Source organism: Bos taurus, chromosome X, assembly GCF_002263795.3.
Source record: "Bos taurus isolate L1 Dominette 01449 registration number 42190680 breed Hereford chromosome X, ARS-UCD2.0, whole genome shotgun sequence".
NCBI lineage: Eukaryota > Metazoa > Chordata > Mammalia > Artiodactyla > Bovidae > Bos > Bos taurus.
The window spans coordinates 51,113,524-51,137,508 of NC_037357.1; the positions used below are offsets into that span (position 1 = coordinate 51,113,524).

General features: G+C 40.3%; 1 protein-coding gene across 1 annotated transcript in view; it reads left to right on the top strand.

The window, feature by feature from the left end:
* TRMT2B (tRNA methyltransferase 2 homolog B) overlaps positions 1-23,985 on the top strand; it is an 80,628-nt gene that overhangs the window by 36,540 nt on the left and 20,103 nt on the right. The window contains 7 exon segments of the mRNA XM_059883826.1: positions 14,392-14,531; positions 17,443-17,541; positions 17,805-18,023; positions 18,096-18,103; positions 18,194-18,283; positions 19,632-19,748; positions 19,980-20,079. Coding sequence (XP_059739809.1) covers positions 14,392-14,531; positions 17,443-17,541; positions 17,805-18,023; positions 18,096-18,103; positions 18,194-18,283; positions 19,632-19,748; positions 19,980-20,079 — 773 coding nt within the window.

Genomic DNA, 23,985 nt, shown 5'->3' on the forward strand with positions numbered 1-23,985 from the left:
TTCCTCTGTCCCCTGTATTTACTATGAGCTGGTAGATGTAGAGTGTTTATCAGAATCACGTTTGATTTTTGGCAAGAATGTTTTTATACATAATGTCTAATGGGCTGTCTTTTGGTGATGTTAAGATTGAACCGTTGATTCAGGTATCATCAGTCTCATCCACTCATTGAAAAGTTCCCTGTCAGCTTTTCACCTAATGGTTTAGCTGTCTTTGGTGATCATTGCCTAGATCCATTATTTCAGAAAGGGGTTGCAGTGTAGTGATATTCTAAATCTATCATTTATTAGTAAAAATCCTTATAGAAATAACTTTTCCCTACCAATCCTTTGATTACTCTAAGGTACTCTTACAAGAAAGGCAGGATAAATCCTTGTTTCTTTGTCCTTCCTCAAAAGATGATCAGTTAAATGTGTTTGTTTTGGTACCATTATGAATCATAAATTTTTTTAGCATACTTGATGTATTTTAATCTACTACAGCTAACTAGAGTTTTCTTGGTACTCAAAATATTCCATTTTTGGCCAATTGAAACCTCTTTAGGTTGCTTATGAACCCTAGATGGCCCTGATAGTTCTAGAATGGTAAGATATTTCTAGCACACCTAGTCCATTTTCTGTTTAGGAGCTGAAATCAGCCATTTCTTCAAGGAATCCTTGTCTCGTTTAATGGGAAATGGTAGGGTGCTAGGTGGGTGCTTATTTATACTAAGTTGGTCATATTTCAAAGCCTCGTAAGTGGACAGTGCTAGGAAATATTTTTTAAAAGAGAAAATATATCATGTATTTATAGCGATATACCCAAATCAAATTAAAAATTACAGAGTTTTTACTTAAATCCTTTGATTTTATATTTTTATCTCCTGTCTCTTACAGTAAAAACTTTAGTCCTGACAACATTAGTATAATTACAGTTGACCCTTGAACAAGTTCACAGTTAGGGGTGCCAACCCCAGTGCAGTTGAAAATCCACCTCTTATCTGTGATTCTTCATCTGTGGATTCAATCAGCCATGCATCATATAGTCCCTGTAGTACAGGTTTAGTGAAAAAAATCCTCCTATAAGTGGACCTATGCAGTTCAAACCCATATTGTTCAAGGGTCAGCTGTACCTATTTATTCTATACGAGTTTTTATGTACAATTTCAGAACAATCGTACTAATATTACTAACAAATGGTTACTGAAAAGAGTTCGAGATCTCTGTCCAGTTCTTTTTGTCAAATTATTGTGATTGTGAAGGAATTCATCTCTTTGTAGTTACATCACCAACTTGACACTTGATACATGGGTTGGTTTTTTTTTTCCCCTCATTTTGCTTGCTTTCAAATTATAGGGATGGATTTTTTTTTTTTTTTACTTTTTCCTTTTGATTGAATTTTTAAAATAATTTTATAAGATATTTACATGGTTTCAAAGTCAAATCTACAAAATGAAGGTGTATTTAGAGAGTTCTAGCTTTCACCTCTGACCCGTCTACCCAGTTTGCTTCCTTCGTCTAAGGGTGACATTATTATTCACTTTTATTTATTTGTGAAAAATGGAAACACATTTGTATCTCCCCCTTTCTTAGCTAAAAGGTAGCTTAATGTGCACATGGTTCTGTATCTTTTTTAAAAATTAATTTATTTATTTTAGTTGGAGGCTAATTACAATATTGTAGTGGTTTTTGCCATACATCAACATGAATCAGCCATGGATGTACATGTGTTCCCCATCCTGAACCCCCCTCCCACCTCCCTCCCCATCCCATCTCTCAGGGTCATTCCAGTGCACCAGCCCTGAGAACTCTGTCTCATGCATTGAACCTGGACTGGTGATCTGTTTCACATGTGATAATATACATGCCTCAATGCTATTCTCTCAAATCATTCCACCCTGGCCTTCTCCCACAGAGTCCAAAAGTCTGTTCTTTACATCTGTGTCTCTTTTGCTGTCTCACATATAGGGTCATTGTTACCATCTTCCTAAATTCCATATATATGCATTAATATACTGTATTGGTGTTTTTCTTCCTGACTTACTTCACTTTGTATAATAGGCTCCAGTTTCATCCACCTCATTAGAACTGATTCAAATGCATTCTTTTTAATAGCTGATTCCATTGTGTAATATTGTAATATTCTACTGTGTATACATACCACAGCTTTCTTATCCATTCCTCTGCTGATAGACATCTAGGTTGCTTCGATGTCCTAGCTATTGTAAACAATGCTGTGATGAACATTGGGGTACATGTGTCTCTTTCAATTCTGGTTTCCTCAGTGTGTATGCCCAGTTTTTTTTTCCATTTAATAATGTACTTTGTTTTTTTAAAAAAAATAGCTGCTTAGTTTTATATAATGTGATGAATTTTAAAACTTTTGGTTTCATGGCTTGATTAATTACATCATTTTCTCATTGGCTTAGTTTTCTATGAACCTATTGCTTTTTGTTTCTTCTGAGTGCTCTAAGAGCTCTGTTGAACATTCATCAATATTATCCATATGGTCAAAAACTTGAGTTTAGTTTTTTTCCCTGAAGAGCTTTTTTCTGGAGAATCCATGCTAGGCTCCTGAGGGCTTCTGCTGGACTGTTACCTTGGGACTCCTTTTTCTGTTCTCTTCCTGTCCTTCCCCCTGTTTCTGAGATCCTCTATGTCTTTTTCTGGTTTACATCCTTATTTGGCTGGAATACAACCTCCATTAGCTTCCTGAGGAAGGATTCCCAGGAATAAGAGTCTTTGCATGTCTATAAATGTCTTCATTCTTTCCTGACATGTGATTAAGAGTTTTTCTAGATTTCAAATTCTAGATTTGAATCATTTTCTTTTATAAATTTGAAGACACGGTTTCATTGTCATCTGACTGCTAGTGTGGTGTAAATCTAAATGCCACTTGAAGTTCTATTTCTTTGTAGATAATCTCTACCCTCTTTTTTGGTCTAGAAGCTTTTAGGAAATCTGTTTATCCCTGAAACTTCATGACCATGTGGCTCTTCTTTCACTCATGGTGGTGGGCACTTTGTAGCCTTTTTTAACCTGGAAGCTAGTATTTTCAGATGTAGGGAATTTTTCTGTGTTATTTCTTTAAATATTTTTTATTTTTATTTTCTGTCCATGCCACTCAGCTCATGGGATCTTAATTCCCTGACCAAGGATTGAACCCTGGCCTCTGCAGTGAAACCGCCAAGTCCTAACCACTGGACTGCCAGGGAATTCCCTATTTTTATTTTATTTTTTGAAGTATAGTTGATTTGCAATGTTGTGTTAGTTTCAGGTATACAGCAAACTGATTCAGTTATACATATATATTCTTTATCATATTCTTTTCCTTTATAGGTTATTATAAGATATTGAATATAGTTCCTTCTACTGTATAGCAGATCCTTGTTGCTTATCTATTTTATATATAGGAGTGTGTATAAGTTAATTCCAAACTCCTAATGTATCCCTCCCCCAATCCTTCCCCGTAGATAAGTTTGTTTTTATATCTGTAAGTCTATTTTGTAAATAAGTTAGTTTGTATCATTTCTTTGAGATTCTGCATATAAGTGATAGCATATGATATTTATCTTTTTTCCATCTGACTTAATATGGTAATCTCTAGGCTTATTCTGGAATGTGAAGTCAAATGGGCCTTAGGAAGCATCACTAAGAACAAAGCTAGTGGAGGTGATGGAATTCCAGTTGAGCTCTTTCAAATCCTGAAAGGTGACGCTGTGAAAGTGCTGCACTCAACATGCCAGCAAATTTGGAAAACTCAGCAGTGGCCACAGGACTGGAAAAGGTCAGTTTTCATTCCAATCCAAAGAAAGGCAGTGCCAAAGAATGCTCAAACTACCGCACAATTGCACTCATCTCACACGCTAGTAAAATAATGCTCAAAATTCTCCAAGCCAGGCTTCAGCAATACATGAACCATGAACTTTCAGATGTTCATGTGGTTTTAGAAAAGGCAGAGGAACCAGAGTTCAAATTGCCAATATCTGATGGATCATGGAAAAAGCATGAGAGTTCCAGAAAAACATCTATTTCTGCTTTATTGACTATGCCAAGGCCTTTGACTGTGTGGATCACAATAAACTGTGGAAAATTCTGAAAGATATGGGAATACAAGACCTCTTGATCTGCCTCTTGAGAAACCTGTATGCAGGTCAGGAAGCAACAGTTAGAACTGGACATGGAACAACAAACTGTTTCCAAATAGGAAAAGGAGTACATCGAGGCTGTATATTGTCACCCTGCTTATTTAACTTATATGCAGAGTACATCATGAGAAATGCTGGGCTGGAGGAAGCACAGGCTGGAATCAAGATTTCTGGGAGAAATATCAATAACCTCAGATATGCAGATGACACCACCCTTATGGCAGAAAGCGAAGAGGAACTAAAGAGCCTCTTGATGGAAGTGAAAGAGGAGAGTGAAAAAGTTGGCTTAAAACTCAACATTCAGAAAACTAATATCATGGCATCTGGTCCCATCACTTCATGGCAAGTAGATGGGGAAACAGTGGAAACAATGGCTGACTTTATTTTTTTGGGCTCCAAAATCACTGCAGATGGTGATCGCAGCCATGAAATTAAAAGACGCTTACTCCTTGGAAGGAAAGTTATGATGAACCTAGACAGCATATTGAAAGGCAGAGACATTACTTTGCCAATAAAGGTCCATCTAGTCAAGGCTATGGTTTTTCTAGTGGTCATGTATGGGTGTGAGAGTTGGACTAGAAAGAAAGCTGAGTGCCGAAGAATTGATGCTTTTGAACTGTGGTGTTGGAGAAGACTCTTGAGAGTCCCTTGGACTGCAAGGAGATCCAACCAGTCCATTCTGAAGGATATCAGTCCTGGGTGTACTTTGAAAGTAATGATGCTAAAGCTGAAACTCCAGTACTTTGGCCACATCATGCGAAGAGTTGACTCATTGGAAAAGACTCTGATGCTGGGAGGGATTGGGGGCAAGAGGAGAAGGGGATGACAGAGGATGAGATGGCTGGATGGCATCACCGACTCGATGGACATGGGTTTGGGTGAACTCCAAGAGTTGGTGATGGACAGGGTGGCCTGGCGTGCTGCGGTTCATGGGGTCGCAAAGAGTTGCACACAACTGAGTGGCTGAACTCAGCTAGGCTTATCCCTGTTGCTGCAAATGGCATTATTTCATTCTTTTTTTAATGGCTGAGTAGCATTACATTTTATACATGTATATACTGTATCTTTATCCACTCATCTGTTGCTGAACATTTGCATTGCTTCCATGTCTTGGCTATTGTAAATAATGCTGCTATGGACAATGGGGTGCATGTATATTTTCAAATTATAGTTTTATCCAGATATGTGCCCAGGAGTAGGGTTGCTGAATCATATAGAAATTCTAATTTTAGTCTTTTAAGGAATCTCCATACTGTTTTCCATAGTGGTTGCACCAATTTACATTCCTACCAACAACGTAGTAGGGTTTCCTTTTCTCTACACTCTATCCAGCATTTACTATTTGTAGATTTTTTGATGATGGGCATTCTGACTGGTGTGATATATTATTTTTTAAATTATCTCCTTCCTCTCATTTTATATGTGCTGTCTCTTCTGCCTGTTATTTAGACTTTGGACTTCACAAATTAATTCTGTAGTCTGCTACTCACTCCTCTTCTATTTGCCATCTCTTTCCCCTTTTGTTCTTTTTATGAAATTTTCTTGACATAAATGCCAACATTTTTATTTTTTTTTTCCTACTACCTTTTAATTTTCAAAAGCTTTACTTGTTCTCTCATTGGTCCTTTTGTATAGCATATTCTTTTTGTTAGTAATATACGTATATATATATATATATTGTTGTTGTTGTTCAATTACCAAGTCATGTCCGTCTCTTTGTGACTCCATGGAAGCATGCCAGGCTTCCCTGCTGCTCACCATCTCTTGGAGTTTACCCAAGTTGATGTGTGTGTATATATATATATATATATATATATATATATAATTTTGCTTTTTCCCCCTGTTCATTGAATTATCTGCTTCCTTTAGGAATATTTTTTCTTGTTTGTTTTGGGCACTGTCTTTTGCAATGGAGGCTTTAATCAAATATGACTTCATATTTAAAAATGAGGCCTTAAAAATTGATTGGCAATTCATCTTGAATGGGTTTGTTGATTCTTAGCTTCACTGCTGGTGCTTATGGGTGGGGGCCCATGTCTCTGTCTTGGGAGATCATTACTCTGAGACTTTTCAGTTTCTTGAGAGAATTTATATTGAATTTTCCAGTGTCCATTGCTCTGCCACCACTCTGCCTTGTATTTCCAAATTCAGAGCTTTTATGTGTTCATTTTCTCCTGAGGAAAAAAGAATCCCCAATCTCCTGCTATAGAAGGATAGAGGTTTTCAGTAGGATGAGGTTATTTACCAGTTTTATGTCCAGACTTTCAACTAAATCCTGTTTTTAGCACTATACCTTATTCCACCTCTGCCTCCTACAATACCTTGCACTTCAAGTTTCAGTCTTTCCAGCTTGGGTGGAGCAGATAAGCTTTATATCTCATCAGATCCCCCTTTGTAGGTAGTCCAGATGTAGCTTCCTTCATCTTGCTAAGTCAGTTGCCACTACAGTCTGCTTTGCATCTTTTAAAACTTTATTTAGTTTGCTCTTGTTGTCTTCTCTCCCATTATCTCTGTTCTTTCTTTCATTTATTCATTCAGCAAGTGCAATTGAGTACCAAGTGCCAGGCACTATTCTGGGTGCTTAGAATATAATAATGAAGAAAATATCCCTTCCCTTGTGGAACTTACATTTTAGTAGGGGGAGACAGATTTTAAAAAATAATAAAGTAAATTATATAATATATTAGAATGTGATAATTATGGCTGTGGTCTGAATGTTTATGTCCCTCCAAATTTTATATGTTGAAATCCTAACCCTCAGGGTAATAGTATTAGGAGGGTGGGGCTTTTGGGGGGTACTTAGATCATGAAAATGGAGTTCTCATGAAAGAAATTGTGCCCTTATAAAAGAGGCCCCAAAGGACTAGGTTGTCCCGTCTGCCATGTGAGGTTACAGTGAAAAGACACCTATCACTGAGGAAACTGTCACCAGACACTGAATCTGCCAGTATCTTGAGTTTGGATTTCCCAGTCTCCAGAACTGAGAAATTTTTGTTCTTTATAAGTCACTTAGTTTATGGTGATTTTGTTTTAGCAGTCCAGACAGACTGAGATAAATGCCATGGGAAGCCTACAGCAGGATAAGGAGGATGAGAATTCATAGGTTTGGGGGAAATATTGGTTGTAATTTTAAATGGGATCAAGGCAGGCTTCATTGAGAAGCCTGAATACTTGACATACATACTGATACTTTTACTTGAATAAAGCAGTTTTCAACTGGGCGTGTTCAGTTCAGTTCGGTTCAGTCGCTCAGTCGTGTCCAACTCTTCACGACCCCATGAATCACAGCAAGCCAGGCCTCCCTGTCCATCACCAACTCCCGGAATTCACTCAGACTCACGTCCATCGAGTCAGTGATGCCATCCAGTCATCTCATCCTCTGTCGTCCCCTTCTCCTCTTGCCCCCAATCCCTCCCAGTGTCAGAGTCTTTTCCAATGAGTCAACTCTTGGCATGAGGTGGCCAAAGTACTGGAGTTTCAGCTTCAGCATCATTCCCTCCAAAGAAATCCCAGGGCTGATCTCCTTCAGAATGGACTGGTTGGATCTCCTTGCAGTCCAAGGGACTCTCAAGAGTCTTCTCCAACACCACAGTTCAAAAGCATCAATTCTTCGGTGCTGAGCCTTCTTCACAGTCCAACTCTCACATCCATACATGACCACAGGAAAAACCATAGCCTTGACTAGACGGACCTTTGTTGGCAAAGTAATGTCTCTGGTTTTGAATATGCTATCTAGGTTGGACATAACTTTCCTTCCAAGGAGTAAGCGTCTTTTAATTTCATGGCTGCAGTCACGATCTGCAGTGATTTTGGAGCCCAAAAAAATAAAGTCTGACACTGTTTCCACTGTTTCCCCATCTATTTCCCATGAAGTGACGGAACCGGATGCCATGATCTTCGTTTTCTGAATGTTGAGCTTTAAGCCAACTTTTTCACTCTCCTCTTTCACTTTCATCAAGAGGCTTTTGAGTTCCTCTTCACTTTCTGCCATAAGGGTGGTGTCATCTGCATATCTGAGGTTATTGATATTTCTCCTGGCAATCTTGATTCCAGCTTGTGTTTCTTCCAGTCCAGCATTTCTCATGATGTACTCTGCATAGAAGTTAAATAAGCAGAGTGACAATATACATCCTTGACATACTCCTTTTCCTATTTGGAACCAGTTTGTTGTTCCATGTCCAGTTCTAACTGTTGCTTCCTGACCTGCATACAGATTTCTCAAGAGGCAGGTCAGGTGGTTTGGTATTCCCATCTCTTTCAGAATTTTCCAGGTTTATGGTGATCCACACAGTCAAAGGCTTTGGCATAGTCAATAAAGCAGAAATAGATGTTTCTCTGGAACTCTCTTGCTTTTTCCATAATCCAACGGATGTTGGCAATTTGATCTCTGGTTCCTCTGCCTTTTCTAAAACCAGCTTGAACATCAGGAAGTTCACGGTTCACGTATTGCTGAAGACTGGCTTGGAGAACTTTGAGCATTACTTTACTAGCGTGTGAGATGAGTGCAACTGTGCTGTAGTTTGAGCATTCTTTGGCATTGCCTTTCTTTGGGATTGCAATGAAAACTGACCTTTTCCAGTCCTGTGGCCACTGCTGAGTTTTCCAAATTTGCTGGCATGTTGCCTGCAGCACTTTCACAGCATCATCTTTCAGGATTTGAAATAGCTCCACTGGAATTCCATCACCTCCACTAGCTTTGCTCGTAGTGATGCTTCCTAAGGCCCACTTGATTTCACATTCCAGGATGTCTGGCTCTAGATGAGTGATCACATCATCGTGATTATCTGGGTCATGAAGATCTTTTTTTGTACAGTTCTTCTGTGTATTCTTGCCATCTCTTCTTAATATCTTCTGCTTCTGTTAGGTCCATAACATTTCTGTCCTTTATCGAGCCCATCTTTGTGTGAAATGTTCTCTTGGTATCTCTAATTTTCTTGAAGAGATCTCTAGTCTTTCCCATTCTGTTGTTTTCCTCTATTTCTTTGCATTGATCACTGAGGAAGGCTTTCTTATCTCTTCTTGCTATTCTTTGGAACTCTGCATTCAGATGTTTATATATTTCCTTTTCTCCTTTGCTTTTTGCTTCTCTTCTTTTCACAGCTATTTGTAAGGCCTCCCCTGACAGCCATTTTGCTTTTTTGCATTTGTTTTCCATGGGGATAGTCTTGATCCCTGTCTCCTGTACAATGTCACGAACCTCATCCATAGTTCATCAGGCACTCTATCTATCAGATCTAGGCCCTTAAATCTATTTGTCACTTCCACTGTATAATCATAAGGGATTTGATTTAGGTCATACCTGAATGGTCTAGTGGTTTTCCCTACTTTCTTCAATTTAAGTCTGAATTTGGCAATAAGGAGTTCATGATCTGAGCCACAGTCAGCTCCTGGTCTTGTTTTGGTTGACTGTATAGAGCTTCTCCATGTTTGGCTGCAAAGAATATAATCAATCTGATTTTGGTGTTGACCATCTGGTGATGTACATGTGTAGAGTCTTCTCTTGTGTTGTTGGACGAGGGTGTTTGCTATGACCAGTGCATTTTCTTGGCAAAACTATATTAGTCTTTGCCCTGCTTCATTCCGTATTCCAAGGCCAAATTTGCCTGTTACTCCAGGTGTTTCTTGACTTCCTACTTTTGCATTCCAGTCCCCTATAATGAAAAGGACATATTTTTTGGGTGTTAGTTCTAAAAGGTCTTGTAGGTCTTCATAGAATCATTCAACTTCAGCTTCTTCAGTGTTACTGGTTGGGGCATAGACTTGGATTACTGTGATATTGAATGGTTTGCCTTGGAAACGAACAGAGATCATTCTGTCGTTTTTGAGATTGCATCCAAGTACTGCATTTCGGACTCTTCTGTTGACCATGATGGCTTCTCCATTTCTTCTGAGGGATTCCTGCCTGCAGTAGTAGATATAATGGTCATCTGAGTTAAATTCACCCATTCCAGTCCATTTCAGTTCGCTGATTCCTAGAATGTTGACATTCACTCTTGCCATCTCTTGTTTGACCACTTCCAATTTGCCTTGATTCATGGACCTGACATTCCAGTTTCCTATGCAATATTGGTCTTTACAGCATCGGACCTTGCTTCTATCACCAGTCACATCCACAGCTGGGTATTGTTTTTGCTTTGGCTCCATTCCTTCTTTCTTTCTGGAGTTATTTCTCCACTGATTTCCGGTAGCATATTGGGCACCTACTGACCTGGGGAGTTCCTCTTTCAGTATCCTATCATTTTGCCTTTTCATACTGTTCATGGGGTTCTCAAGGCAAGAATACTTAAGTGGTTTGCCATTCCCTTCTCCAGTGGACCACATTCTGTCAGCCCTCTCCACCATGACCCGCCCATCTTGGATTGCCCCACGGGCATGGCTTAGTTTTATTGAGTTAGATAAGGCTGTGGTCCTAGTGTGATTAGATTGACTAGTTTTCTGTGGGTGTGTTAGTTGCCTAAAATGGGTAGCCCTTTCCTTCTCCAGGGGACCTTCCTGACCCAGGAATCAAATCCGGGTCTCCCAAGTTGTAGGCAGATTCTTTACCATCTTTTATTTTTTCATAGGAGACATTTAGCAGTGTTAGAGAAATTTTTGGCTGTCACCACTGGGGGGTAGTTGTGCAGTGCTGCTGGTATCTGTCTAGTTAGTAGAGCCCAAGGATGCTCTTAAACATCCTGCAATGCAAGGAGTTGACAATAATGCCAAGGTTGGGAAGCTTTGGAATTAAGACTTAAAGAAAATGAGGGTATCCGCCATGTGGAGGTGAGGGAAGACCATTCTAGGCAAAGAGAACAGCCATGGCAAAAGCCCTAAGGTAGGAGTGTGGCATGCTTTCTGGAGGAACTGAAAGTACACCCAGAAGAGGAACAGGAGATGAGGTAAGATGATTAATATGGGCCAGAACATGTAGTACCTTAGAGGTCGTTGTGGGGACTTTGGCTTTTATTCTGAGCTATTGGAAGTTGCTGGCTCAAGATGAGGACTGCAAATTAACCATAGGGGCCATTGGTGACTACAGCAGAAGCTGTTTTGGTGGAGTAGTGGGGACCTGATTCAAGTGGGTGAACAGAAAGTGAGGAATGGGAGGCAGTGAGTATAGACAATTCTTTTGAGAGTTTTGATACAAAGAGGAACATAGAGATGGAACAGTGGCTGGTGGGGAAAGTGGGGTCGAGAAGGTTACTTTTCTTTTAAAAGGTAGGAGAGTAAGAAAGGCATGCTTGTATATTGATGGGAATCATCCCTTAGTGAGGGATGAAAATGACGTAGGAGAGAAAGAAGGGAGAATTGGTGAAGCAATGAGTTTAAAGAAGTTTATGTTTTTTATTCCTCTGTTTCATTTTAGTGGGATTTTTAAGAGGAATAGTCTGTTATTTTAACTAAAAGGCCCTTTCACTCTTAAAAAATTATTTTATTCAGGTATAATTGACATGCAGCATTGCATAAGTTTAGGATGTACAGTGTGTTGATTTGATGTATTTATGCAGTTGACCCTTGAACAACACAGGGATTGGGCACTGACATTCTGCAGTTGAAAATCCACCTATAACTTTATAGTCAGCCCTCTATATCCTTGGTTTTCCCATATCTGGTTCCAGATCTCGAGTTCCACTAACCCCAGATTAAAATAATCACAGATAGTGTAGTACTTCTTTACTGAAAAAATCCACATGTAAGTGGGCTCACATAGTTCAAACCCATGTTGTTCAAGGGTCAACTGTATATTGTAATATGAAACTTGGCATTCCCATGTAAGAATAAGAGTTTCAGCCTCTATTTTGTAAATAAACAAACCAAGGCCTTGGCTCATACAGTGGAGAAGCTGTATTTCATATTTACTTACCCATTATCTTCCAGGTCAGATTCAGTTTTTCAGTTCCCATCCTTCTAGGACCTCAATGACATTTGAATTTTGCCTCCAGAAAACATTAATTTCCAACCAGCAAGTAAACAGAAGTTGAACCAGTCTTTTAATTTTTTTTTTAACAATTTAAAGAATATTTACTTTTTGGCTGCATTGGATCTTAGTTGCAATTCATGGGCTCTTCATTGCATCATGCAGGCTCAGTAGTTGGGGCACTTGGGCTTAGTTGCTGTGTGGCATGTGGGACACTAGTTCCCCGACCAGGGATTGAACCCATGTCCCCTTAATTGGAAGGTGAATTCTTAACCATGAGACTACCAGGGAAGTCCCCGAACCAGTCTTTCTTTAAATCACCAACTTCAAAATTTGGGAAAATATGTTCAGTATAGTTAAGCATCTTATGTCACATTTATATGAAATTATAGCAAAAGTAATCAAGTGCACCCTTAATTGATTTTTACCCTTTCAGGCAGTACTGGTTTCTGGTGTAACTCTCCTTTCCATGCACAATTTTGGGTTTGTTTGAAAACAGAGTGGACCCCAAACACATGGATTATGAAAACAAGAGGACCTAGTAAATGAGATAATGTGTCCTGTTGTCATAGCAACTGGCTTTTGTTTGAAGGTTGGCTTTAAGGATTTTTGGTATCTCAGCAACTCAATCAGCACTGCTTTTGACCTTTGTTTACCAGGACACCGTGAAGGATCTGACTAAGCTATGGTATAGTTGGCACCTGGTTGCATGAAGAAATACAGAAACAGTGGGCTTACATTAGGAGGTTATAATAAAAATGGAATTATAGCAGCTTAGTAGTATATTAGGAATTGCTGCTAGGAGGAATTCACAGAAATGGAAGATTATTGTTTGCCACATTATGCATACAATAAACTACATTCTACATACAAATTCTACATACAAATACCTTTCCTGTTCTTTCATACCTTCTCTCAATAATAATTATTGAGCACCTGCTGTATGCTAGACTCTGGGTACAATTCTGTGTCTTCATGGAGCATACTGTTTGAGCTACAATGGGTAGGATCCCTCTGTAAGGTCATAGGCAGGGATCATATTTCTTATTTCACTGCATTAGTTTGCTAGGGGCGCCATAACAAAATACTGCACAGACTGGGTGGCTCAAACAACATAAACTTGTTTTCTCATAGTTCTGGAGGCTGGAAGTCCCAAGATCAATGTGTCAGCAGGTTTGGTTTCTTTGGAGGCCTCTTTCCTTGGCTTTCAGATGGCTGCCTTTCTGCTGTGTTCTCATGTGGTCTTTCCTCTTTGCACATGTGCATGCCCAATGTCTCTGTGTATCCAAATTTCCTTTTTGTATGGAGATAACAGTCAGATTAGATTAGGGCCCACCCTAATTGCCTCATTTTAACTTAATCACGTCAGTTTAGCTCATAATACTGTATCCTCTGGATCCTCAGAATTCATGTTCTTCTCATATGCAAATACAATCATGCCCATCCCAGCAGCCCCAAATTCTTAACCCATTCCAGCATCAATTTTTAAGTCCTAAATCTTATCTAAATGAAGTATGTATGAGAGATACCAATCAAGGTATAAGTCATCCTGGGCTTCCCAGGTGGCTAGACAGAGGAGCCTGACAGGCTATAGTCCATGGGGTCGCAAAAAGTTGGACACAACTGAGCAACTGAGCATGCATGTGCAGCCCAGGAAGCCCTCACCCACATTGGGCTTCAGCTGGCATAGTGGTAAAGAATCTGCCTGCAATGCAGGAGATGGGGATTTGATCCCTGGGTCGGGAAGATGCCCTGGAGTAAGAAATAACAACCCTGTCCAGTTTTCTTGCCTGGAAAATTCCATGGACAGAGGAGCCTGGCAGGCTGCAGTCCATGTGGTCACAAAGAGTTGGACATGACTAAGTGAGCACACACACACATAATTCATCCTAAGACAAAATTTCTCTTTAGCTGTGAACCTGTGAAATGGAACAAGTTAACTGCTTCCCAAGTATGGGAAGCAGAGGATAGTCATTCCCATTCCAAAAGGAACAAATTGGAAACAAGAAAGGGGTCACAGGTCCCAAGCAAATTTGAAGCCTAGCAGGAAAATTCCATTTTAAGGCTCAAAATAATCCTCTTTGGGTTAATACTGTCCTCCAGGCCCACTGGTGTGGTGGGCCCACTTGGGTGGCAGCCTTGCCGACTGAAACCACCAGGGTTCAGACACCCTAATGGCCTCATTTTAACTTAATCATCTCTTGAAAGACCTCATCTTTAAATCTAGTCACATTCTGAGGTACTGAGGGTTCAACATTTGAATTAGAGGGGAGGGATGTATTTTAGCCCATAGCAGTCACTCAGTATGAGTAATCAGCTGTCAAACTTTGTTAGTTTTGCCTATGTAATAATACTGTTTTCTTCCAATACTATGAAGTACTCCTTTGACAGTCCCCATTGGAGCCCTGCCTTCTGTTTCATGAAGGTGGGTACTGGTGTGAGCTCATAGTCTGCACCAATAGCCAAGGGCACACAATGGCCATCATCATTTTTCATCCCCAGGAATTAACATAGAGACTCAAGGAATAACAAGGGGCAGCTTCTATAGTAATCCTTACTATCAGTATGCTTTAGTTGGTGTTGAGAGGTTTCAGGGTAAATAGCAGATACAAAGCATCCATGGAATGTTTGTATGCGTTAGAAGGGTTAGGGATGGTGATGAGGAGGAGATGGCCAGGATTCTCTTAACCATGCTGCTGGCATAATCAAACCAAAGGGACAGGCTCCGTTACCAAGTTATCACGGAAGGACTCTTAAGGTTTTTCCCAAGAACTTTGCCCATGTGTTGGGGGCCAGAGTGAGGTACTCCGCCCATGGCAAAGGTCATGAGGAAGGAGGCTTGACATACGCAAAGGCGGGATCGAGCCTCAGGAGTCCCCCTGGAAATCCTCGAGCGTCTACCCCCATAACCAGAGCCTGCCTACTTTACTACTTTGTGCTCTTACCTACACCTCTGACTTTACGGGGGGCTGTCCCCCACCACCTCTTTCGGAGAAGGAGTTAACCTAGAGCTCCAGTCAATAAAAACTCTTGGGTGTGACAAGAGTGTTTTAACCTACAAACTCCTCTGAAGGTTCTCTAGCCTGCCTGACAGGCTCGTCCGGCCACATGTGATTGCTCACAGCCTCCCAACCGTGAGAGGCACGAGATGCTTTAAACCTTCTAAAAACAGGTTCCTTAGAAAAGTTAGAAAACTATTAGTATAAGTATAATGGGCTGATTAGAAATCGTGTTGGTGAAGGGTTTTTCATTTGTTGAGCCAATGTTTGTTGCTAAGTCTCCACATCCCCTGCCCTTACACACATTAATGAATATATAGAAGAAATAAGTATTAACCTTTGATATTAATCACGTTAGACCTTAGGCTAAGTAAATTCTTTCCTTAACTAAAACCCACTACACCCTCACCCTGTAGGAATGTAACTTTACTTGGGTGGCGTCTGTTTTGAGAATAATCAGCCCTGGAGAAATAAGTGTCCTGATTGACTGACCGCTGTCACAAGGAGAGGGTCGTAAATTGTCAGCAGGCCCCCTTGGCCAGAAGATGATGTAACACCCCTAAGACCTCTGTATACATTTGTGTGAAGCACCTGACTTTAATAAAAGTCAGGACTGCTGTCCCCACGTGACTTTTGTATAACATCTCAGTGTATAAAAACAGACTCTGGAAAATAAAGAATTGGGATCAGTTTCTCGAAATACTGGTCTCCCCATGTTGCTCTCTCTCCCACTCTGGCTGAGTCTCCATCTGGAGCGCGGAACCCACCATGCTTACTAATTATGCCTGGGCTTCTAAGATCCGACCTGGGAGGCCTCAGTGTCTCCTCTCCTTCGGGAGAATGGAAGGACGCCTGCGGCCTACGTAAGTGGTGCAAACTTCTTGTCTTGAAGTTTTATTGGTCTCCCGCTTAAACCAAGCTACTCAGCCTCTTTTCTCCACTGAATTTTCCTACTGAGCTATCCTTATTCTATTACTCTTTATATCTTTAATTAATATCTAATTGAAGCTATTGTATCCTGATCTTCGCCTACGCCGTCTCTCCTTCGAATACCCTGGATCAGCCGGGGCTGGTCCCCGGCACCCATGGAAGTTATTAGGTGCTCTACCAAATTCAAAAAGCCAATTTAATAGAGACTAGAATATAGAGCTCCAGTGGCTCAGATGGTAAAGAATCCACCTGCAATGCAGGAGACCTGGGTTTGATCCCTAAGTCTAGAAGATCCTCTGGAGAAGGAAATGGCAATGCACTCCAATATTCTTGCCTGGAGAATTCCATGGACAGAGGAGCCTGGAGGGCTACAGTCCAAGGGGATCGCAAAGAGTCAGACATGACTGAGAGACTAATACTTTCACTTTTTTTTCAGAATATGGTCAGAATTTCATAATCCACATAATACTTTTACATTTGTAATACACTTAGAACTTTCAAACATTCCAACATTAAAACATTCTTATGTGATCATCTCAAGTAATTTGTGAAGTAGACTAGAGAAGGAGAGGGCGGCATAGAGGTACCCAAGGCCAGTAAATAAATGCCAAGAGCCGACTCATTGGAAAAGACCCTCATACTGGGAAAGATTGAGGGCAGGAGGAGAAGGGGGTGACAGAGGATGAGATGGTTGGATAGCATCATCGAATCAATGGACATGAGTTAGAGCAAGCTCTGGGAGATGGTGAAGAACAGGGAAGGCTGGCATGTTGCAGTCCATGGGGTTGCAGATTCAGACGAGACTTAAGATACTAACAACAACAACAACAGAATAGCAAGGCTAAGGCTTGAACCTACATCATTGATTCCTGGCCTTTTAACTCTATAGCTCAAACATTGTTTATTTTCATATGTCCTTGTGTCAAGCTAATGGATAGGGCTCTCTGTAGAGATAACAAGAATTTTAAAACATTTGGGACTCGAAGAAAGGATTTAGTTACCATGGTCATTCTCTTCCATGCCCTTTCTTTCCTTTCTCCTAGGAAGCATGTCTTCTGAGGTGGCATTTGGATGGGTGGGTGGGATATTTGAAACAGAGAAGTATGAAGCGAATTGAAAGGTCATTGTTTACTTGAAATGGAACAAAAGCTTAGTTTAGCTCCTTGGTTACAACAAGAATAAGTGTCACAGTTTCTTTAGAGAATTATTAAAGACGCTCAAACCAGAGAAAGTGCCATGTCTATGGCACTTTAGGATTTGTCAAAACCCAATAAGCAAAGCAACGCTTCTGCTGAAATGTGAAAGTAACATTTTTTTTGGTTCTACAGAACATTGTTTTATGTTAAGTGTTATTTATAATAGGATTTGAGAAATGTACCTTCTTGTCTGACTGCTGCAGGGCTGATTACCATAGAGCTTGAAGAGAAAATTATCAGAGATGAGTTTTTGCTTGACTCCTGATTTTGTGCTCTGGGCATGAGGAGCTCTCTGTTCAGGAGGAGCTCTCTGTTCAGAAGGAAGCTGTAAAGGAGTTTTTCACCAAAGGGCCAGGAGCAGTCTGTGACTTAACATCACTTTACCTCCAGGAAAGGTAAACCTGGGATAGCCCCACAGCAAGCCAGAGGCTGATGGCTTGGTATATCCTGGGTTGTGGATTAGTGAGGCAGAGCTGCTGATGGCTGAGTGACTGCATGTACCTCCATCCCCTGAGAGGGGAACACCAGCATAGCTCTCAGGGCCATGCCATGGAGGCTTTGTCTCCTAGCTGAGATGCTGGGGGCTCCTTCTCCAGCCAACCACAGAGATAGGTTGGCCTGCCATTCCAAAGGGCTGTCTTCTTTTATTCTTTTGTAGCACAATGACCCATTACAGCCATCAGCAGTCCCCCTACTAGCTCCTCTTTGGGGACCCCCACATCTTTGAAGATCTCCTAGGCTTGAAGTTCTGCATGTCTCTGGATGCCTTTTTCCAGGTCAACACTGCTGGTGCAGAGATGCTGTATCGGACTGTGGGCGAGCTGAGTGGAGTGAACTCTAACACCATCCTCCTTGACATCTGCTGTGGAACTGGCAAGTGGCAGCCCAGGGCAGAATCTGCATGCAGCTTATCTCCCTACCATCTACCCTGCACCCAGGGCCCTTGCAGACTGGGAGGTTGTGGTAGTGGTATAGGCATAAGCTCACTGGTCTCATACCCTAAAATACCCTCCTCTTATTCTCTCCTACTTCTTCAGGTGTGATCAGCCTCTCTGGCCCAGTATACCTCCTAGGTCCTTGGGATTGAGTTGGTGGAGCAGGCGGCAGAGGATGCCCGGTGGACAGCAGCCTTCGACAGTACACTGCTTACCTTCTGGGGAGAAATTAAGAGTTGTTGTTGTTCCTCTGCCGTGGGAAAGAGCGTGCACTGTATCCACGACTGTGGGGAGGAAGGGAAAGTATTCTGGAGTGGTCAGAGTTGGATCCTGATGGTTTTCCAAAAGAGGTCCCAATAACTAATCTCCCCCCCTTTTATTTTTAAATTGAAGTATAGTTGATTTATGTGATGTGAGTGAAAGTTGCTAAGTCGTGTCCGACTCTTTGCGACCCCATGTGCTGCAGCCTGCCAGGCTCCTCTGTCCATGGAATTCTCCAGGCAAGAATACTGGAGTGGGTTGCCATTTCCTTTTCTAATAGTTGATTTATAGTGTTGTGTTAGTTTCAGGTGTATAGCAAAATGATTCATATATATATATATATATATATATATATACATACATATATATTCATTTTTAGATTATTTTCCCTTATAAATTATTACGAAATATTGAGTGTAGTTCCCTGTCCTAAACAATAGGTCCTTGTTGGTTACCTATTTTATATATAGTAGTATGTATCTGTTGATTTATCCCTCCTGAATTTTTCCCAAACTCCTAATTTATCCCTCCTGAATCATTCTTTTTTTCTATCCAGAAAAAGCCTAAAGAAAGGAATAAGCCTAGTTGATAGAAAGGGAACTTGGCAAAGCTTTAATATAAAAGAGCCTTCTTGACATTAGACTTACGAGGCATCATAACATAATACAGTCAGTTTCAAACTATTTTTAGCAATAAGATCTTTTCTTTGAACAAAATCTTCTGCCAAATGCAACATAGAAAAAAGATTTTATCTCCCCCTCTACCTCACCCCCAGACAGTTCCTGAGGCTCTGTGTGAAAGCCTCCAATACAGCAGAAGGAGCACTTGAGTTATAGTCAAGGTTTTCTTCTTGGTATAGGTCCTTAAATACTGTGTGAGTTGCTGAGTTGTAAAATAATACATTTAGTCTCTCAGGTGAAAGTCTCACTGAGATACTGCAAGGGAAGTGCGTTGGAAAAAATGAAGCAGGTCTAAAGCATTTCTTTCATTGTTAGGCAGAAATATGCTAGATCCAATGGGAAGATCCCTGGCTTCTGCATGTTTCCATAAAGCTGAAGTTCCCCACCCCCAACTGCTGGGCTTGTTCTTTTTTTTTCATTTATTTATTTTTATTTGAAGGATAATTGCCTTACAATATTGTGTTGGTTTCTACCAAACATCAGCATGAATCAGCCATAGTTTTGCCCATGTCCCCTCCCACTTGAACATCTCTCTCACCTCCCTCCCTGTCCCACCCCTCTAGGTTGTTACCAAGCCCTGGTTATGGCATGTGGGCCTCTCTCTTGCAGGCATCACCAACTGTTAATTCCACCCTGGTCAAGCAGAGATTTTGCCACAGCTACTAAAGTCAAAGGAAGATGGGCAGTCAATTGTTGCTGTGGTGAACCCAGCCTGGGCAGGACTGTGTAAGGATGACTAGCTTTCCTGTTACAGAGCAAGTTAGGCGTTTCCATGATGTCCACCAGCTTTGGTTCTTCACATCTACACCTTGGTAAGGCTGCTCTTAGTGGGCTGGCTCTGAACCTGCTTCTCCTCTTTATTCCTAACCAGTCCTGTGTGCTTACCAGTTGGGAGTTTGTGATAACCTGGACCATGATAGTTTAATTATATTAATAGCAACATGTTTCCTCCTTCAGACTACCAGGTGGTTCAAGCCAATCACAACTGCGGGGCCATCCACACTCTAGTTTTTATTTCCTACAAGCCCCATGGTGAAACCACAAGGAACATCATTGAGTGAGTCTTGACTTCATTTTCAGATTATCTTTTCCTGATGATCAAAGTAATCCTTAATGTTATGTTTATTGTGCAGAATTTGGAAAGCATAGAGAAGTGAAAAGAAATAAAAAAGTCATTATACTATCATCAAGTGTTAGTTATGGGGCCAGATCATGGATGAGGCAAGTAAAGCAACCCACATTGGGTATAAAATTTAAGAGGATACCCCAAATCTTAATAATCAAGACACATTTAAAAATTATTTATGTATTTATTAATTTTTGGCTGCACTGGGGTCTTTGTTGCTGTGCTGGGGCCTTCTCTTAAGACAGAGCATGGGCTTTAGGTATGAGGGCTCAGCAGTTGTGGTGCACAGGCCCAGCTGCCTTGAGGCATGTGGAATCTTCCTAGACAAGGGATCAAACTGTTGTCCCCCTCGTTGGCAGACAGATTCTTAACCACTGGACCACCAGGGAAATCCTCAAGAACATTTTTAATGCAATATTTAAAAAATTAAAATTAGTCCAAAATATCTGTGAACAAAATACTAAGTTTTTTACTAAGTGAGATTCATTCCTATACTTGCTAAACCATGCCTTATTCATCTTACTCTAGTCCTGGCCCTACTTTCAATAAAACTTTATTTATAAAAGCAGGCAGCCAGTCTGCAGGTCATAGTTTTACAATTTGATTTTCCAGATTATTGTATGAAGATATCATTTGTCTTGATTACTGAGTTTGGGGCACCCTTTTGCATTTTGCACCCACAGTGAATGCCTCCTGCTTTATTCCTAGTTCTGACCCTGGTCAATTATTTTGATCTTTGAAATGTTCTTTTCTTGTAATCTATCTCTCTCTCTCTTTTTACATAAGTAACATAACTTCTTTGTAATATTTAAACAATGTAGGTAATCATAAAGTACAAATGAGGGAATTCCTTTGCAGTCCAGTGATTAGGACTCTGTGCTCTCACTGTCAAGGGCCCGGCTTCACTCCCTGGATGGGGAACGAAGATCCCACAAGCTGTATGGTGTGGCATAAATAGATAGGCAGACAGATAAATTAAAGATGATGTACCTAGATGAAAGTGCAAATTAAAAGGAAATAAATTGAGCTTTCAAGTTAGTGAGCTAGAAAAAGAACAGTGACGTTAAGAATAACTGAAGGAAGAAATCACTAACATTTTAAAATTCCAGAAATTAATGAACTACAAAACAAAAAACCTATAGACTTCAACAAATAAACCGAAGATATTATTGGAAGAAGAAAATGAAATAGATAAGTAAACCTAATCAAGAATATAGTCTTAAATGAGAAAAAGAGTATAACTATAGGCATGAAGGCATTTTTAAAAATTTAAAGAAGTACTTTGTATAACTCCCTCCTAATACTTTGAAAACCTAGGTGAAATGGAAGATTTTTGAGAAGAATGCAAAGGCTAATATTAATTCTAGAAGCTATAGTAAACTTTAACATACCAGTACCCACAAGAAAAAATTAAGAAAGTAGTTAAAGAGCTTCTTCTACCCAAAATAAAGTCATGAAGCCCATATATTTTCACACTCTTATTTCCTTCTCTTTTCTTGAATACTCTTCCAGTTGTCCTTTATTTTCATTATACAGTTTAAAAATGTTTATATATATATTTATGAAGATGGGACCTCAAATCACTGAGGAACAAATGAACTACTTAATAGATTAGATGGTGGTTGACAACTGGGAAGCCAAAGCAAAAAAAAAAAAAAAAAAGATTGGATCCATATCTCATGCTGCAGACCAGGATAAATTATAGAAGAGTTGAAGATTTAAGTGTAAAAGGAGGAAATCATAAATATACCCTAGGAAATCAGAGAATTCTTAAAAATAATCTTGAAGTGTAGAAACCCTAACTATGAATATTCAGAAGCCATATAATAAAAGGTTGTTAAGTGTGGCTACATAAAACATAATTTCCTTTGTTACACAATACACAAAAATGATTTCAAAATGGATTTAAAGAACTAAATATAAGAACCTGAAACATGGGAGTACATCTCTTCGACCTTGGGTTAGGCAAAGCCTTCTTAGAAATAACATCAAAGACCTAAGGAACAGCTACAAGAATGTGTGTGTGTGTGTGTGTGTGTGTAAGTGTGTAATTGAACATCATCAAAGGTAAAAAAAAAATAACTTTTTGTGCTACAAATGATACCATCAAGAAAGTGAAAAGAATCCACAGAATAACAGAATAGGAGAAAATATTTGAAAAATCATTTACCTGATAAGGGACTGGTGTCCAGAAGCCAGGTACAGAAGATCACATAATATATGATTTCATTTATAGGAAATGTCCAGACTAGGCAGATCTCCAGAGACAGAAAGTAGATTTGTTGCCTAGGCCTTAGAGTCGGAGAAGGCAATGGCACCCCACTCCAGTACTCTTGCCTGGAAAATCCCATGGATGGAGGAGCCTGGTAGGGTGCAGTCCATGGGGTCGCTAGGAGTCGGACATGACTGAGAGACTTCACTTTCACTTTTCACTTTTCATGCACTGGAGAAGGAAATGGCAACCCACTCCAGTGTTCTTGCCTGGAGAATCCCAGGGATGGGGGAGCCTGGTGGGCTGCCATTTAAGGGGCCGTGCAGAGTTGGACATGACTGAAGTGACTTAGCAGCAGCAGCAGTAGGCCTTAGAGTGGGGCTTCCCTAGTGGCTCAGCAGTAAAGAATCTGTCTGCTAATGCAGGAGACTCTGGTTCGATCCCTTGGTTGGGAAGATCCCCTAGAGAAGGAAATGGCAGCCCACTCTAGTTTTCTTGCCTGGGAAATCCTGTGGAGAGAGGAGCCTGGTGGACTACAGTTCATGGGGTTGCAAAGAGTCAGATACGACTTAGCGACTGAACAACAACAGGGCAGAGGATCGGGGGTTTGAGGAGAAATGGGGAGTGACTGCTAAGGAGTTAATGAAAATATTTCAAAATTGATTGTTGTTATAGATGCATAACCCTGTGACTATACCAAAAACCACTGAACTGAATAAATGATTGTGCTTTATGGTATCCGAATTATATTACAATAAAATAGTTTAGAAAATCAATAACTTGCTTGATAAAAAACATCAAAAGCAAAGAGAGGAGAAAACATACAAACTGGAAAAAATTTGCAGTTCATATCACAAAGGCTTTTTTCCTTAATTTAGAATAAACTCCTGGAAATAGATAAGAAAAAACACAATAGCCTAAAAGGAAAATGAATGCATGATATAAAAAGAAAACATAAATGTGTTTATGACCCACGAGAGGAAGTTCAGTGTCTTCCATTACAGTGAAAACCCAAAATAAAACTACCCTGAGATACCATTTTTATATCTTAGATTGGCAATTTCATAAATTTGATAATGTACTGTTGGCAGTACTGTGGGGAAACACAAATCCTAAAAATTTACCAATCAGGGTGTAAATTAGCACTATCTCTATGGAGGGAAATTTAGCAATATGGATTAAAATTATAAATGTGTACATACCCTTTGACACAGTAATTCCATTCCTGAGGCTTTGTCCTACAAATATACTGACATACATTGATTGATTGATTGCAATATTGTAACAGCAAATGATGAAATAGCCTAAAAGCCCCATCAGTGAGGAACTAAGTTAAATTAAATATGCTACATCCCATACAATCGAATACCATTTTTTCCTAACTTCCTGGCCCTCAGTTAAGTTCAGTTCAGTTGCTCAGTCATGTCCGACTCTTTGCGACCCCATGAATCACAGCACGCCAGGCCTCCCTGTCCATCACCAATTGCCGGAGTTTACTCAGACTCATGTCCATCGAGTTGGTGATGCCATCCAGCCATCGCATCCTCTGTCGTCCCCTTCTCCTCCTGCCCCCAATCCCTCCCAGCATCAGAGTCTTTTCCAGTGAGTCAACTTTTCACATGAGG